Source organism: Sporothrix brasiliensis, assembly GCF_000820605.1.
Source record: "Sporothrix brasiliensis 5110 chromosome Unknown Cont20, whole genome shotgun sequence".
Lineage (NCBI taxonomy): Eukaryota > Fungi > Ascomycota > Sordariomycetes > Ophiostomatales > Ophiostomataceae > Sporothrix > Sporothrix brasiliensis.
Genome location: NW_024467139.1, coordinates 6,264,758 through 6,281,920, shown reverse-complemented (window position 1 = coordinate 6,281,920; position 17,163 = coordinate 6,264,758). Strand labels below are relative to the sequence as shown.

The 17,163-nt window shown below is 57.1% G+C and overlaps 5 protein-coding genes across 5 annotated transcripts; 3 read left to right on the top strand and 2 right to left on the bottom strand.

The window, feature by feature from the left end:
- Window positions 1–3,356: 3,356 nt before the first annotated feature.
- SPBR_07209 (uncharacterized protein) lies at window positions 3,357–4,816 on the bottom strand (the record flags this gene model as incomplete). The annotated part of the gene is made up of 3 exons (XM_040765463.1): window positions 3,357–3,706; window positions 3,787–4,178; window positions 4,257–4,816. 3 exons carry the CDS (start codon window positions 4,814–4,816, stop codon window positions 3,357–3,359), a joined length of 1,302 nt encoding a protein of 433 aa, XP_040617656.1.
- Window positions 4,817–4,985: 169 nt separating this feature from the next.
- On the top strand, window positions 4,986–5,769 carry SPBR_09001 (acylphosphatase; the record flags this gene model as incomplete). Its single annotated transcript, XM_040767127.1, has 5 exons — window positions 4,986–5,042; window positions 5,295–5,328; window positions 5,383–5,404; window positions 5,482–5,551; window positions 5,620–5,769. The coding sequence occupies 5 exons, from the start codon at window positions 4,986–4,988 to the stop codon at window positions 5,767–5,769; spliced, it is 333 nt and encodes a 110-aa protein (XP_040617655.1).
- Window positions 5,770–5,851: 82 nt separating this feature from the next.
- Window positions 5,852–9,211, bottom strand: SPBR_06474 (pre-mRNA-splicing factor ATP-dependent RNA helicase PRP16; the record flags this gene model as incomplete). Its single annotated transcript, XM_040764730.1, has 1 exon — window positions 5,852–9,211. One exon carries the CDS (start codon window positions 9,209–9,211, stop codon window positions 5,852–5,854), a length of 3,360 nt encoding a protein of 1,119 aa, XP_040617654.1.
- A 398-nt stretch (window positions 9,212–9,609) lies between these two features.
- Window positions 9,610–11,345, top strand: SPBR_07011 (periodic tryptophan protein 1; the record flags this gene model as incomplete). Its single annotated transcript, XM_040765266.1, has 2 exons — window positions 9,610–10,365; window positions 10,461–11,345. The coding sequence occupies 2 exons, from the start codon at window positions 9,610–9,612 to the stop codon at window positions 11,343–11,345; spliced, it is 1,641 nt and encodes a 546-aa protein (XP_040617653.1).
- A 4,732-nt stretch (window positions 11,346–16,077) lies between these two features.
- Window positions 16,078–17,163, top strand: SPBR_07518 (uncharacterized protein; the record flags this gene model as incomplete). The annotated part of the gene is made up of 1 exon (XM_040765772.1): window positions 16,078–17,163. The coding sequence occupies one exon, from the start codon at window positions 16,078–16,080 to the stop codon at window positions 17,161–17,163; it is 1,086 nt and encodes a 361-aa protein (XP_040617652.1).

Below are 17,163 nucleotides of genomic sequence, written 5' to 3'. Positions count from 1 at the left end.
CACTGACCTGAGAGACAATCCCCACTGCCCACTTGTTTGGGACTGACTTTTGTTGTGCTCGCGACAGGGCAGACAGGGGTGTTGGCACAAAAGACGCGTGCATTTTCTTCTTTCGTATTTTTGGTTATCACAGGAGTTGATCTTCAGTTCTCCCTTTTATATCGTTTTGTTTGGTGCGCATAAGTGTGGATGTTAAGATTTTATCCATACCATAAAAGACGATCCGCTTCTTCAAATCGTCTGGACGCAAACATCAGCAACAATATGCACCCAATATCAAAAAGACTAGAAACAGAGAGCAAAGCCCCATAACTAGATTCTTGTCTTCTTTCTTTTAAGATGTCGACTTCAGGCTCTAACCGCATTCAATTGCCGACATACTCGACCACAGTTGACGTCCCCGCGCTCGAAGCGGGACGCTTTCCCGTGGCGCAACATGCGAGCGCGGATGTTGCACTTCTTCGGGGTGGATGCACGTGGGGCGGAGGCAATGCCTTGCTTGGATCGACCAGCATGAAGAGGGCTTCTTTCTATTTTGAGCGCCGAAATGAAACGAGGAGAAAGGGCTGTGCGAATAAGTGTCGAATGCCAACGCAGAACTGGCGCAGGGCTCATCAGGCCACAAAACAGGTAATGGGAGGCGAGGTTTCGGGGAGGCACCCGCACGGAGTTCCTGAGGCGTTGGGGCTGTGGAGGCCAGGCACGAGACACTCCGCATCGAGAAGTGGCAGGGTGTGATTGGCGAGTTGCTTCGGTTCTTCGTTCTGTTGCGCCGGGTCAAGTTTCCAGCATATTGACGGGGGTAGGCATATGTGCAACTCGCCAGTGCATAGTGCGACCGTATCCCTGATGGAACCCTCTCAACAAAATCCTTGCAGCCGATCACTGTATTAACCGCATTGCTAGTCGAGTACCATTTAACAATGGCAATCCAAGCCAGATCAACTCCTTGTTTATCTGATGGCGTATTTTGCGCCATTTATATTGATTCTAGGGATGAAAGACCGCAAAGCGTAGACCAAGTCAGTCATGACGCTCTGGATTTCGAAACAGGATCGCCAAGCAACACGACGACGTTGACCTGACAGTGTGAGTCGTCGGCTGTTTAGCTTGGCGGTCTAACGGGCTGCAATGGCAAAGAGAACTTGGTTGAAACTTGAATAAATGCAGTCATAAAACCTCCGGATGTGGTCCGCGAATGGTCAGAAGCACGGTTCTGAAAAAGCAGAATGGGGTGATGTTCACCGTGGTCGGCCGCTTCAATGCTCGATCTAACCAGGGATTGCTTAGCGGGCTATTGCCGCCGCTCCCCCTTCTGCTGTGACTTTTTGTTTTGATCTCGTTCTCCTCTTGTGTCCAAAGCAATACCGGGCCTCCGTCGCTTTTTTGTCGTACGTATGGTCCAGAAAAGGCCATGACAGACGACACGTCGCTTGCCAAGAGTCGTCCTTGGTCGGACATAGTCTGTGTCCCCTGCGCCGTATGTCCGCATGGCTACCACGTTTTCGTTCTGGCCGCCGCTTCGGGGCGGTCCTGGGGTGGCACTAACTAGCTAGTAGCTGTATTTGACGTATTAGTACGGAGTATATTGTAATACCTCTTCAAATATGCCTTGCAGCGTCAACCTCAACTATCGGTTTTTTGTCAAGGTGGGGAAACAGAACATAGTCAGAGGCAGAGGGATAGACGGTTAAACCTTCCGGAAAACGACTCACCAAAAATAGCTTATTGTCATGTTTTTTTTTTTGTTTCGAATCGAATAGATGTGCATGGCACGGTTTCTTCTTGGAGGGAAGGGCGGCATTGTACGTCTCGGCGGACTTTCGAGATGGAGGGCCGCGTACGTGCGACAGGTGTGAGAACACCCGGATTGGCAAGAGAAAAGGTATTGGAAGTGCATTTCACCTTAAACACAGGTCGTACCGCTAGTGTTTGATATTGTGCTGTAGGATGGGGACGGTCAAAAATGCGGCTCAGATGCCATGTGGAGAGCGGCAGAGAGAAGCCAAAGCAAGCATGTTGTTGTGGAAATGCGGAGGCGGGAAGAAGACAGAGGGAGCTTGCCTTTCGTAAAACAAAAACCAAGGGCGCGCACGTAACCTTGGTCTGCCATGCCCAGAATCCTGCCCAATGCCGGGAAGCGGCAGCGGGAAAGCCCTGGCTTGCGTCAGAGTAGCGGGATCCACAGATTGGCAAAGTGTGGGTGGCATATTGAGAGGGATCAAGAGCGGTACGCATTCGGTTGAACAAGGTGTGAAGCCGAGCTAGTGGACATCGACAATATGCAATGTTCGTTCTGATGTTTGGTAGACGATGAATCGATGGCGTTGGAGGAACATGAGCAGAATAAAATGAGACGCTCGAGAATGGTAAGAAACAGGAGAAATGAAGCAATTGGGATGAAAAGGGGCGAAATTCGGGATGGTAAGAATAGAATGGTACTGGGAAGGACATGCAAGGAAGGAGCGGATGAAATGTCATAAGAAAATAGACGCTGCAGTCGATAACACAGAAAAAGGGGTAAACACGCCAAGTGCACCTGCTTGATTGATCTCCACGCACGGCTGCTCTTGCCTCATATGACAGTTGAAAAAATCATGTTGTCCTGGCCCTTCTTTGCTCCTTCCCGGATGGGCAGATGGTGAACGCCTCTTCGCTTTGTCAATATTGATTAGTGCCTTTTTTTTTTGAAAAAAAAAAGCACAAATAAATACAAAATTGAAAATAGACCTACCATTTTAATGGAAATATTGGAAATATTGGATTAATAGTAATAATTTGACCTGGACAAAATGAGTATTTTGTTCATATTCAATTGTATCATTGTTACATCAAAAAGGGGGGCACATATAACGATCTTGTATGTGTGCGAGTGGCGTTCTTTTTCTACATTCCGCCTCTTTTTGGCCCACATAACATAACTGACTGCCGAAAAGACGGGCTCATGAACACCTCCGAGATCCGGAACGTCTATATCAGAAGAGTGTCTCAATAGTACCGCCGAAACAAGTTGAGCTTCCCACGCAGCGTCTTCGTTGGCCCGCCGGTGTCTAGTTTATTGCAGACCCCACATACGCACACTCTACCTATTTCGTAGAGTGTTCCTGATAGCACTGAACCCAACGGTGAGCTTTCCAGTACATGCGGATGACCGTGACTGAGTGGCAGCGTGGTGTGCGAATGAATCTCTTTTTTATTGGAACTGTTGCCGTGCGCTTGGCAACTGTTTCTGGGATGCAGAGCCATCGCGAATACAGCCGCAGTATGCCCGAGGCAAAAAAGGTAGAAACAGTTTCTTCAAAGTTCCCAGATGGTACGCCGACGCCAAAACATTCCTTCTCGTTGTCTCTGCCATCTCATCGCCGCCGGTTCATCCGCCGCTTCTGCTCCAGCAGCTGCTGCTCGTACTTGGGCATGTTGTGGCGCTCTTCCTCTTGCTTTTGCAGCAACTTGTCGCGAATGACGGACCGCACATTGCGGCTGCCGCCCAGCTTGGGCCCGCGCAGAATCTCTTCGTCGTTGCGTGCCGTCTTGGGCTTGGCGGGCGGGCCCAGTGGTTTCCGCTTGCGGCGCATGCGCTGGGCGACGGCCTCCATGAACTCGCGGCGGAACTGCTCGGCGACGCGGTCGTCTGTAGGCCGGCCCTCGGTGGTTGCTGCGGATGTGCCTGCTGCATCGCGCGATGCATCATAGACATCGACATCCACTGGGTGGATTGTTAGTATAAAGTAAATGTGATTATCGGTTTATTAACAGGTTGGCGAGGAATGGAGGGGGGAGGGCTACTTCTGTTTTCATGCAGGAACTGCTCGACCAATTGGTCTCGCTTGATGTCGTCGCTGCCGCGGCGCCTCTTACCGCCGCGGCCGGATTGCGTGCCCTCTTCTGCTGAGCCACCGCCTCCGGCGTCGCCCGTACTGCGGAGCCGCTGTGTAGCGCGCTCGGTCATGGCGACATTGCGCGCACGCGCTTCGGCGCCCAGGTCGATCTCGTGCAGCTTGCCTTTGGTGGCGAGCTGCTGGCGCGCGTCGACGCTTGAAGCAGCACCGGATGTGCCTGCACCGGCACTGGGACCAGAGCTCGGCCCTGATCCTGCCAGCCCACCGGTAGCCGGCAGATGTGCTTGTTCTGCTTCTGCTCGGTGTCGTTTAGCCAACTGTGCATCTACATATTCCTCCCTGAAGGATTAGTGTCTGTATCAAGAGGATTACTCGCTGCCGGCGGGATAGTGAGTTAAAAGGGACAGGGCACCGTACATGTGTTTGTTGACGAGCTCGCCGATCATGCCTGTCTGCGGCACAAACTGCATGCCCATGGCCATGGGATCCGACGCAATGTCGAGGTCCATACCGTCGACGGCCATGTCGGCGTAACGCGATAGTGCAGACGATGACGAGGCCTCGGCAGCCTCGTCCCGGAACTCCACCCCACCAATCTTGGGCTTGCGCGTCTTGCGCCGCCGGATCAGCTCGGCGACCGTCAGACCCGCAGCATCGTCGTCGCCGTTGCCGTCGCCAGCGTCGTTGTCGTCCTTTTCCTCTACCGCGCTGCCGTCATCGTCCTGGTCGCCTTTGGCGCCGTCGTCCGTTTCTGGTTTCGTCTCTTCGTCGTCGTCGCCACCAGCCGGCCGTGGCTGTGTGGGCGTCGCTGTCTCTTCGTTTGTGTCAGTCTTCTCGGGGCTATGTGCTGTCGCGACTGGTTCGTCTGCTTGTGCCGAGTCGCCGCCTCTTTGCCGGTACGCCTTGCGCTTTTTGTTTGAGCGGCCAAACACGACTGTAGGCGGAGCTTCTGGCTTTTCTGTATTTGACGGGTCCATGATATCGGCGTGCCGTATGTGTAAGCCCGAGGACGAGGCTGCAAGTAACGTCACGGGGCGCGAAAGTACTGATATCGGAGTGAGGTTGCGATGCGCAAAAGGTCGCCACAGGGAGTGACGCGCTATGAGTTTAGCGCATGGCTGACATCATTTTGAATGAAAGCTGCACATGATTAGTCACGTGTACATACCTCTTACGCCCTACGAGCAATACAAGTTTGAACAAGTTAGTGGCAACTCGGCCACAACATCCGACAACATCTTGTGTCCATGATCATCATTTTAATGACGACTCAAGCTCTGCGACTGTGCACTCCTTTGATATAAAATTATTTTCAAAACAAAGGCTATCTGTATTATTGTCTTGAAATGGCGGTAAAACGGGTATATATACAAACACCAAACCTGTGCATCGACCATCCCTTATCGCCAACCTTTTCCGGCACCTCCAGATGCCTTAACTGACCTACCGCTCCAGGTATACTTTCTCGCCCACGGCGGTGAGGTACAAGGTAAATATCCTGTCTTGGTTTTCGGTTGCCTCCCCTAAAACACCCACTAACCAGTGGCTTTAGGTGTTGGTTATCGGTACGTGAATGTGAAGCTGGCGATCGGCACACATCGAATCCAAAGTGTCATCCTTCAACTGACTGACGACCGCATAGCTACTTTGCGCGGAAGCAGGCCAACCAGCTGGCGCTGACCGGCTGGGTGCGGAACTTGCCCAATAACAAGGTGTGTATCGGTGGTGCCATGCATTCTTTTATACATCGTCTTGCACGGGCCTTGCTGACCCGACATAGGTCGAGGGCGAGGTACAAGGCGACGAGACGGCCATTGCAACCATGCTGCAGAAGCTGGACCGCGGGCCGTCAATGGCCAAAGTGGTGCGGCTCGACAGGGAGGACCGGGACGTCGTCGAGGGCGACGCGACGTTTGAGATTCGGCATTGAGTGGAATGCAAAGGTGCAGTGTAGTCGTTTTGCGAAAGTCTTGTTTGGCGAAAGTCTTTTCATTGTTCCACGTTCCCCCACCCTAGAAACCGCGCCCGCGCTTTTTCGCCACAGGTTTGCGCACAGCGCCGTGCACGACAATCTTCTTGGCCGCCGCGCCACCGGCGCCGCTATGGGCACCGCTGCCGCCGCCGATGATGGTGCCGCCGCCAGCGTCGGCGCTCTGCTGCACGGCCCGCGCCTCGCGCTCGGCCTCGGCGCGCCGCTGCTCGTCCTGCCGCAGCTTGTCGCGCGCCATCTGCGACTCGATCTCCATGCGCCGGTTAAAGTCTGTCTCGATGACGCGCTTCTCGCGCGCCGAGTAGCCCTTCTCCTTGACCGAGTAGAACACGCCGCCCAGCTCGGCCAGCCAGCGCGGGTCGACGGCGGTGACGGTGGACATGTATTCCTTGGACGTCAGAATCAGCTCGTGGTAGACGACGTAGTCGGGCAGGAAGCCCAGTCCGTAGAGCGCGCTGGTCGGGTGCAGCTGCACGGTGACGCTGGTGCGCAGATTGATGTACTCGCCGATGCCGCGGACCTTGGCGGCCTGGTGGTAGTACCCGGAACAGATGCACTTGCGGAGGACGTCCCAGTCGGTGCCGCAGCTGGTCATGGGCATCTTTTGCATCTTCATAATGTCGACGAGCTGCTCGCGGACCTCCTTGGCGCGGCGCAGCGACTTGGCGTGCAAAAAGTGGCGGGTGCACCAGCTGTCGAGGTAGCCGTTGGCCTTCCACTGGGTGTAGACGTGCAGGTACGTCAGGTGGTCGGACTCGGGCACAAAAAACTTTTCGCGCGCCGCATCCGACTCCTCCTGGCGCTCCTTGGGCCGGTAAAACACGTTGGGCACCGACAGCATCGACACGATCGTGACCATCTCCTCGCTGCAGCGGTACGCCTCGGCCATGATGAGCAGCTTGGCCAGCGGCGGGTCCATGGGGAACGCGTTCATCTTGCGGCCGAGGCTGGTCAGCTCGCCCAGGTTGTCGAGCGAGCCGAGCGCCCACAGGTCGAACAGCGACGTCGTGATGGTGTCCTGGGGCGGCGGGTCCATGAAATCAAAGTCGAGCAGGTCCTTGACGCCCAGCGACTTGATCAGCAGGATCGTGTTGCTGAGGTTGGTGCGCTGGATCTCGGGGATGGTCTGCAGGTACAGCTCGTCCTTGAAGGCCTTTTCCGTAAACAGGCGGAACGCCTTGCCGGGCCCTGTGCGGCCGGCGCGCCCGGACCGCTGCGACGAGTTGGCCTGCGAGACGGGCGTGATCTGCAGCGTGTCCATGCCCATGCGCGGGTTGTACACCTTGAGCTTGGAGTAGCCGGGGTCCACGACGTACATGATGCCGTCGACCGTCAGGCTGGTCTCGGCAATGTTGGTGGCCACGATGCACTTGCGCACGCCCGGCGCGGCCTTGTCAAAGATCTTGGCCTGCAGGTCGGCCGGCATCTGGCTGTACATGGGCAGGATGCTCAGCTTGGGCGGGTCCTTGAGCGCGTCGAGGCGCTCGCGCACCAGCTCGCACGTGACCTCGACGTCCTCCTGGCCCGTCATGAAGACGAGAATGTCGCCGGGGCCCATGGACACGTGGATCGCCAGCACCTGCTGGACCGCCTGGTCGACGTAGTCCTCGACGGGCGTGCGGTGGAACATGACGTCCACGGGGAACGTGCGGCCGGGGATGACGAACTCGGGCGCGCCGCCAAAGAAGTCGGCGAAGCGCTTCGAGTTCATGGTGGCGGACGTCACAATCAGCTTGATGTCGCGGCGCCGCTGCAGGATCTTCTTGAACAGGCCCAGCAGCACGTCCGTGTTGAGCGCGCGCTCGTGCGCCTCGTCCATAATGATGCACGAGTAGCGGTCGAGGTCGGGCTCGTTGAGCGACTCGCGCAGCAGCACGCCGTCCGTCATGTACTTGATGACGGTGTCCTTGCTCGTGCAGTCCTCGAAGCGGATCGCGTAGCCCACCGTGCTGCCGAGCTTGACCTCCATCTCCTCGCTGACGCGCTTGGCCACGCTCATCGCCGCCACACGCCGCGGCTGCGTGCACCCAATCATGCCCACGTGGCCGTAGCCGTCTTCGTACAGAAACTGCGTCAGCTGCGTCGTCTTGCCCGAGCCCGTCTCGCCCACGACGATAATGACCTGGTTGTCGCGGATGACGCGCATCAGGTCCTCACGCACCGCAAACGCCGGCAGGTACTCGCGCTGCTCGCGCAGGCTCTTGCTCTGGCTGAACGAGCTGGCGCCCTCGTTCTTCTTCATGTGCTCCGCGAACGTGTTGCTTCCCTTTGCGCCGGCGGCGTCGGGGTGGGCAGCCGACTTGCTCTTCTTCGCCTCTTCCTCCTCGCCGGCCATGGGCAGCGCGCTGTCGTCGTCGTTGTCGCCCCGCACGCCCATCAGGTTGCCGAGCGTCGTGCCTGCCGCGTTCGTCGCGTCCTTTGCCGCCCGCTGCCGCTCGCGCTGCTGTCGCCGCTCGCGCACGACCTTGCTGCCCTTTCGACTGAAGACGGCCATGTCGCTCTGGAAGTCGCGCACGGCCGGCACGGGCTCGAGCTGCTTCGTAAAGATGGTCTTGCCGTCTAGGAACGGCGGCCGCAGGTTGTGCACCAGCAGGTGCACGCGCGTCGCCTCTTCGTCGTCGCCAAAGTCGGCACCCATGTCCCGCCGCTGCGCAACGCCGCTCGTCAGCATGCGGTTTGTCTCCCAGGCGTCGACATCCTTTTGCTTCTGTAGTGTTCGTGGGTTCACGCGGTCGAAACGGCCCGTCTTCTTCTCGAGCATCTGCTGCTCCTGGCGCTCCTTGTCCTCCCACGAGGTGTCGTCGTACGACCCAAACGGGTTGTGGTCTTCGTCGCCAAAAGTGTGCCCGAATTCGTCGCCCGTGTACCAGTCGCGGTCCAGTGCCCTCTCGTCCTCGGCCGAGACACCTTCCTCGCCCGTGGCGCCAAACTCTTCTTGTGCGGGTGTCGCATCGCGCCGGTTGCGGTCGCCCCTTGGTGTCGCCGACCGGCTGCTGTAGTCGTCTCGTGGCGGCTGTCCCCGGTCGATACGGCCATTTCTGCTGCTGCTGCTGCCGCCGCCACCGCCACCGTCACCGTCGTCTCGAACGGATCGGTTGAAGTTGAGCCTGCGCCGCTTGAAGTGCGGATCGGGTTCATTACGGCCGTTGCGATCGGAGCGGTCGTTCCAGTCGTTTCGATCTCTTCCGTAACCGGCATCCCTGTCTCGGTTTTGATCTCGATCGCTGTCACGGCCTCTGCCTCCTCCATCTCGGCTGTCTCGGCTGTCTCTGTCGTGGCCACGAAAGTCGCGGTCTCGATCGTGATCTCTGCTGCCACGGTCCCGGTCGTAGTCCCGCCCGCCGCGGTCCCTCTGGCGGTAGCGTCCGTAGTCCCGATCCATCGTGCTCGTCAGACGCTTGATACCGTGGTGCCAGGGGGCAAGCAGCGTGGTGATGCGAGACGAGGCTCGTCAACGTGTGTGTGAGAGACACCAATAGAGATGTTGTGAGGCGAATTCAGCTGGCCATTTGGAAATGTTCAGTGGTCGAAGCGCGCTAGAGCATGTGGTTGCCGTGCTGCAACCCACTTTTCAGCGCCTGCCGTAGCAGAAGCCCGATAAGATAAGCCCCGCTGTCGCCTGGACCCGCTAAAAAGTTAGAGGGGAGGATTTTTTCGCAGAGCAGCAGCAACTGAGAATCGGTGAATCCAAAGCCTTGTCTTTTCCTTCTGCTTCCTTTGTGTCTTTTGCTTTTTTGATTTCGTACTTCTACCGACAGGCGACGACAAGCGACCACCGCCATGTCTTCCATGATTACGACCACGGCATGGGTACCGCGCGGTTTCGCGGCCCCGTTCCCCCAAAAGTACGAGTTTAACGAGGACGAGTTTGAGCGCATCGCCAAATTAGCCAAGCTGCAGCTGGAGGATGCGCAAGAGGACCTCGACGATGCACGAGAGGAGGGTGAAGGCGAGGATGATGGCGAGGCCGAGGGTCAGACCGAGGGCGCGGCGAAGAATGGCAAGAAGAGCAAAAAGCCAAAAGGCAACAAGGCCGCCGCCGCCACAATAGACATTGACGACGACGACCTGAAGGAGTACAACCTCGACAACTACGACGACGAGGACGACGACGCCGCCGGCGGTGTCAGCGACGGGCAGCCCATGTCCATCTTCGGCAACATCAAGTCGCTGGCCTACTACGAGTCCAACAAAGACGACCCCTACATTACGCTGCAGGACGCCAACGCCGAGGACGAGGAGGACGACCGCGAGGACCTGCAGGTGCTGGCAACGGACAACCTCGTGCTGGCTGCCAAGGTCGAGGACGAGCTGGCGCACCTCGAGGTCTACGTGTACGAGGACGAGGCCGACAACCTGTACGTCCACCACGACATTATGCTGCCGGCCATCCCGCTGTGCGTCGAGTGGCTCGACCTGCCCGTCGGCAAGCCCAGTGCGGCCGCGGGTGCCGCCGCCAACTTTGTGGCCGTCGGCACCATGGACCCGGACATTGAGATCTGGGACCTGGACACGGTCGACTGCATGTATCCCAACGTCATCCTGGGCCAGGGCGGCAAGGCCGGCGAGGCCTCCGCGGGCGCGGGCGCGGGCGCGGGCGCGGGCGACGAGAAGAAGAAGAAGAAGAAAAGAAGAAGAGCAAGGCCAAGGCCAACGACCACTACCACGTCGACGCCGTGCTGTCGCTCGCCGCGAACCGCAAGCACCGCAACCTCCTGGCCTCGGCGTCGGCCGACACGACCGTCAAGCTCTGGGACCTCAACACGGCGACGTGCGCCAAGTCCTACACCTACCACACCGACAAGGTCTGCTCGCTGGCATGGCACGCCGTCGAGTCGACGGTGCTGCTGAGCGGCAGCTACGACCGCACGATTGTGGCCGCCGACATGCGCGCGCCCGAGGCCACGCGGCCGCGCTGGGGCGTGGAGAGCGACGTCGAGAACGTCCGCTGGGACCCGCACGACCCCAACTTTTTTTTCGTGTCGACCGAGAACGGCATCGTGCACTACCACGACGTGCGCATGGCGCCAGCCGACCCGACGCAGACCAAGGCGGTTTGGACCCTGCAGGCACACGACGAGTCGGTGTCGTCGTTTGATGTCAACCCGCACATTCCCGGCTACATGGCCACCGGCTCGGGCGACCGCACCGTCAAGCTGTGGAACATCCAGGCGTCCGGTCCCAGCATGGTCGTGTCGCGCACCCTCGACGTCGGCAAGGTCTTCTCCACGCAGTTTGCCCCTGATCCGGAGGTGGCCTTCCGCCTGGCCGTGGCCGGCAGCAAGGGCAACCTGACGGTGTGGGACACGAGCACCAACGCCGCCGTGCGGCAGGCATTTGCGTCCAAGTTGCCGAACGCGGCCGACGGCGACGTGGAGGAGCGCATGATTGGCGTCGAGGACGACGACAGCGAGGAAAGCTCCGATGACGAGGAGGAGGGTGAGGAGGGCGAGGGTGGCGTGGCTGTTGGCAAGGGCAGCGATAACGACGACGACGAGTCGATGGGTGAGGACTGAGCTCCGTCACAGATTGGAAATTGTTCTGGTACGTGGGGACGGCAATCACGGTTTAGCAGTTGGCTGGTGTTCATGCCATCAGCAAGAGGTTGCGCTTTTCTCCGTCGTTTCGTTTGCCATGCGTGGCCCACTGTATGCCAGCTTTTATCTTGGCGCTGCTGGCATATAGATACCTCTGATCGCTGGATCGCCCGCTGATGCACGGGCACCCAGTTTCAGAGAACAAAACTTGCAAAGAATCGACCACGTTCAGCGCTCGCGCCGTCTCAACCTTTGCGGCGCATAGAATGTGGCTGTCGATCGGTGTTCTGAGAATGTGGGAGCCGACTCTGGACAGCGGCATTTGGAGAGGGCTCGGGCGGTTGCTGGGTTGGGATCTGATATACACATGTTTATGACGTCTGCCTTTCTGCCCCTGTGCTTTTTTGTCTCATCGTTTACATTGCCAGCGGGGCAGGGCTATCTTCAACATAGATACACGGAGGACTCTCCGTGATGAACCTAGAAATGATATTTGGTCATATTGTTTTATGTCATCCTGCTTTGTTTTTCAACTTTTCCTCTTTTGTTTTGTTCTCGTTCATTTGTCACGCTGTTCGGCCGCACAGGCTTCGAGAAACAGGGAATGGCAGGGCGCATCAAAAGCGGGAAGCGATTGATTTGCAGGGCATCGACGGTCGGACCGCACAGTGCCGCATCCTCTTTGACTGTGTGTTGTAGCGTACGTCGTAGAGCACTTGCGACGGTCAAGCGAGCTGGCGTACGAGGCTGACTCCTCTTGTTTGTGTTCTGCCATGTTCTTCCGTAGACGGGAGGAAACCCAGGACCGGAACTAGATTTCCTGGGATGGATATGTTCCGCGACGTCTTCTGGAACTGCAATTATGCCTTGACGAAAATCCTCGGACTGGTGTTCTCTTCAGTTGCAGAAACAGCAGAAACAATGTGACTGGAAGACAAATATTGAGGCATGCATGGCATCTGGAGCAGCCGTTGAGACTCCATGTGCGTCGGTTGCTGTTTCGTCACCTCATTCCAGTGCTGCGAAGGTTGAATCGGAGGTCGATTTGCATACCAGCTCGACAACGTCGAAAGCTGTCTATGCGTTTAATCTGCTGTCTCCCTTGCCAGCTCAACTTGGATACAGTTGACTTAGTTGGCCACCAAATGGCTGCATATCTTCACCGAAGAAATCAATAGCTTGCACGGTTTATGCTCCGACAAGCGACGATGATCGCTTCCTTTGCTGCGGGTGTTTCTCCCTTCTGAAACAGACGTTGCACTTATCGGCAAGGCGCTCGCTCTTGCTCCCTGCGCTCGAACCGTGCAGGTGGCTCAAAGGGCGTTGAGGTTCCCACGCCTCATCTGGCCTTGGATGGTTGCCAGATGGCATCCCTAATGGTTCGACAGCACGCCGCTGTCTCGTACTCACCTTTCTGTCATCTTGAAACTTTGTTTCGATCAGTGCACCAATGAGCCGCCGACCCTGGGGCCAACCAACCAATGGGCGACGGCGATGCGGCGCGGACCCAGGGGGCATGTTTCATCTGCAAGGAACAGCTCGGCCTGAAGACCACTAGCGTTCAAGGATCGCACTTTTCCTCTTTGAGCCTCCACAGGAGTACCTCTTGAACTTTTCCTTCAGGTCATCCGAGAGTAAAGCAGACAGGCTTGGCAGATGTTCGCTGGCTTTCTTTCCCCCAGGCTCTTAGGCACTGTTCCTCCGCTTTCCGGGCTTCGTGATGACTGAGAGTTACATGTACTCCATAGTCTCGCGTAGTCCCAAAGGTAGTCGTACATCCATTGCGAAGAGGACGACATAGGCAAATTGTTGGATGAAGCATCTCGCTTGTGGAACGCATGCCGGGCCTGCGATTTCGAGTGGCACACATACATCACATGTATCGGGTAACATCGTCTCAGCTCGTGAGACCGCCCTGTTTTTCGTCTGGACTCTTATCCGGTCGGCCACGGATAGAGTCTGACGTCTCGCTTTCTTCTTCTTCCATTTCACGATATCCCTAGGTCATTCGATTTTGTGTACAGAGGTCGTACTGGCCGCTAGCCCTGTGGCACCACGTCAGCTTGCAGCGAACCCCGTCTGCAACAATGGCGCACCAAGGCCTTGCTTGACTTGCTTGGCCACATCAACAACCTGGTGTCCGAGGGAGAGCATGGACATGTACGGAGTAGAGGACTTGCAAGGGGGAAGGATAAAAAGACTTCCTTTCGAGTGAGCTGGCGGTTGATATTCTCCACTCCACCCACGCTGTCCGCAACAGCAAAGGGGTCTCCGAGCCTAAAAAGAATAGATAATGGGCGGGTGGGTTTGCGAAGGCGTGTGCCTGTCTGGTTGGGTGGTCCTTTTGGGTTTTTTGGGTCTTTGGGTCTTTTGCATCTTTTGGCTGTTTTGCTCACCTTTCTTGTAGGCCCGTTTTGCCCATTGGCCAACGGGAAGAGAGAAGCGAGAAGCCCAAAGCCGACAAGGGGAAAAAATCAGCAAGAAAGACAGCCCCTGGCCAGAGTTGGAAAAGGACCAACCGCAGTTTGGCGACCCACACCCTCGACAGGGATAAAAGGGAGAGATTGAAACTCTGGTCGCTCAGGCGCAGCAGAAGCGGACGGGGATTCTCGCAGTGACGATGGAGCCAGGTTCCTTCCTCAGCGGAGACGGGTTGCAGCATAGTGGGCAAAGTCAGGAACCGCACCAGCGCACCCATAAAAGGACTGCCATGGTGGTGGGGGAAAGAACGGCGGACATCAGGTGACATGACGAGCAATCGGACGTGTCTGAACATCCAAAACAAGTAAATTGAACAGGCACGACACAGGCACACACCAACGCCGAGGCCCAGAGTTGTGCCTACTGAGCCATCGGAGAAGTCGCGAACGTGGCAAAATGGGCGAAAAGGGAAAAGGACAGTTCGAGAACGCCAGCCGATCGAAAGAAGAGACGTCCGTCGACGCCTGGAGAGGACCAGATCAGGGACTAAAAAATTCTCTTTCCGCTAGCAAGCCTAGCCCTTGCCTAGCGAGTTTTTCCCCTGAGCGCCGGGTATCTAGCGAGGTACTGAGGTACCTGTGAACCCACACTGAGCGAGGCGACGGCTGCGGTAGCATATACTTGGCGTGATCCAGGGGCAAAAGGCTTCAAGGCACCACCGTGAGCCGAAAAGGAAAGAGTCGAGATAGAGCGCATCGCCATGTGCGCCGCGCACCCACGGCGTTGGCTCCGTTCTTCCTTCATATGGGAATGTTTCCCGCGACGGGTTTGTTTCTTTCCTTCGTCTCTTTCTACCCTTTCCCTACCACGGTTACTTTGTCACCATTCCTTCCTTTCTCATCGTTTCTTCTCGTTCGTCATTTCCCTTCATTTCGCCTTTTTACCGAGTGCTGCTCGCCGTCTCTCCTTTGAGCTCCGCCCACCGTCGCACGCAACGTGCACAGTTCACACTCTTTTCGTTTTTGTCGCAGGCGCGACTCTTCTTCCAGCAGGACTATTTTTCTGACAAACAAAAAAATATACACACCGATCCAAGCATCTAAAATCCAAAATACGACATACCGTGAGACAACATCTGCGACTCCCATAGCAAGAAGCCGCATTCTGCTCTGCTCAATCGCTCCTTCCCGCAGCAACGTCCAACCGCATTCCTAAAATCGCAGGAGCGCCCATTCTCGACGAATACTCTGGACTGGATCCAGAAACACCGCTCTTTCCATTTCACGTCACTTTGACTCGCACCGCCAGAGTCGCATCGCATCGCCCTTTTCGGCAACCTCTCGTCCGCAAGCGCAGGGAGAGAGTAAACGAGGGTAAAAACGAGGAGACGAGTCTCAGACCACCAGCACACACACCAACTGTCTTTCGAGCTCGCCCTTGGACGACACTGACGCACACGCACGACGCACGCGGCATCACCAGCACGGCAGCACAAGGCCCGCAGAAACCACCCTTTCACCACCGCATTGTTATTTTTATCACGAGGGACTGTCCGCTGGTCGCCCTTGCTCTACGAAAACCTTCCGCGCCTGAACGGGGTATCTGCCCACTCGAGCCGCCCGTACCTTCCCTAAACGGTAGTGGAGGGGTTGACGCTTTCTTCACCAAACACCGCAGCCAATCACAGCCGACGATCAGCAAGCGTCGCTTTTGTTTGTGCCGCCCTTGCCTTTGGTTCTTGGGGCGCTCTTTGGCCCGTTGTTTTGTTTCTTTATATCACCTCCGCGCTCCGCCTTTTACCCTTTACTTGGGTTTCCGAAAAGAGACATCGGACAAAGAGACAACGACGACTGCATCTTTGCATCTTTGCAAGGAATCGCCAGGCGACACACCTCACTCTGTCGACCTCCTTGTTTTTTTTTCCGTCCTGTCCCTCGTCTAGACCGCTTTTGCCACTGCGCCCGTCGCACAAGAAGCCGTGTCAACACTGCATGTTCACAACTGGTTGTGACCTTTGACGTGTGACACCTTTTATACTCGTGGCCCTCCCCTTCTGCGCCATTGTTTCTGGTTTGATCTGCGCCTTTTCGCTCTCACGTTTCTGAGAAGTCTGAGAGCCGCTCTCCTTTGCATCTCACCTTTCACATTCATTTTCAACATCCCTATCTTTCACCTTTTCACCGCTCGCCGACTCCCCATCAGCGGAGTCAACTCTGAGTCGACCATCCTTTTCTGAGAATCGCTTCACTTTACTTTTTTGTCTTTTTTTGTTCTTCTTCACACATTCGACATGTCTCTCGCAAGAGCTTTCACCACCCGCCGGGTGCGGCAAACCCTGGAAATCAAGAACAACAGGGAAGCCGCCGACAACAACTCAGCCCACCCCCCGTCCGATGGCTTGCTGCACCGCAAACAGTCGACCAAGGCATTCATGACACATGGCTCCATCCGCAACAAGATCTCGGGGCCCGTCGAGCTTGTGCACACCACCAACATGCTTTCCTACAGCGCGCCGGACATCTTCCCTGGATCCAACACCGCTACCGCCAACGTCCACTCCTCGCCGTCCACCTCCAGCAAATCCGACGACGAGTCTGATTCGGGCTACACCGCTGCGTCCACGCCCCCGACTAGCCCGGACACCCCGTCCCCCATCGACAAGCGCGCCATGTCGCCCGAGCCCAACCACTTGTCTTGTTACTTCATGCCGCCAAGACAGACGACGCCCGAGGCCAGCGGCCTCGGCATCGCCTCGGCCGACAGCAGCAGCAGCCCCAATGCCTCACCCGCACAGGCCGGCACTGCCGCGTTCCCTGCTTCGGAGGCACCCGCCATTCCCCAGCGTGCCCCCTCGCACACCAAGAAATCGTACGACGGCCTCACGCGCCACCGCTCTGTCTCGCGCATGTCGGAGCAGTCGTCCCGTTCGCTGTCCACCAAGGCCAGCTTCAGCTTCTCGCGCTCGTCGTCGAGCTCAACCAGCACCAGCGTCACGTCGACTTCGCACACCGCGACCGTCAAGCCGTCGCTGTCTGTCCACCACCACGCGCCCGCCGCCTCTGTCAGCGGCGTCACTGGCCCCGTCAGCAGCGTCGCGCCGCCACCTGTCTCGCACAAGAAGGACTACTCCGAGACGCACCCTTTTGGCCACGAACTGGCCAAGGTGTCTGAGCTCGTTGAAGAGTTTGGCAAGGACGGCGCACTGATTGAGGAGCCCACTCCTATTAGCTCGAACCCCATTTTCGCCGAAGAAGAGCGCGAACTCATCCGCCAAGGACTGAAGAAGTACAGTGCCGAGTCGTACATTAGCGACATCCAGGGCCTCATGACCACGTTCTTTTCGGAATCGCGGCCTATGGCAGCCGTCTGGATCTAA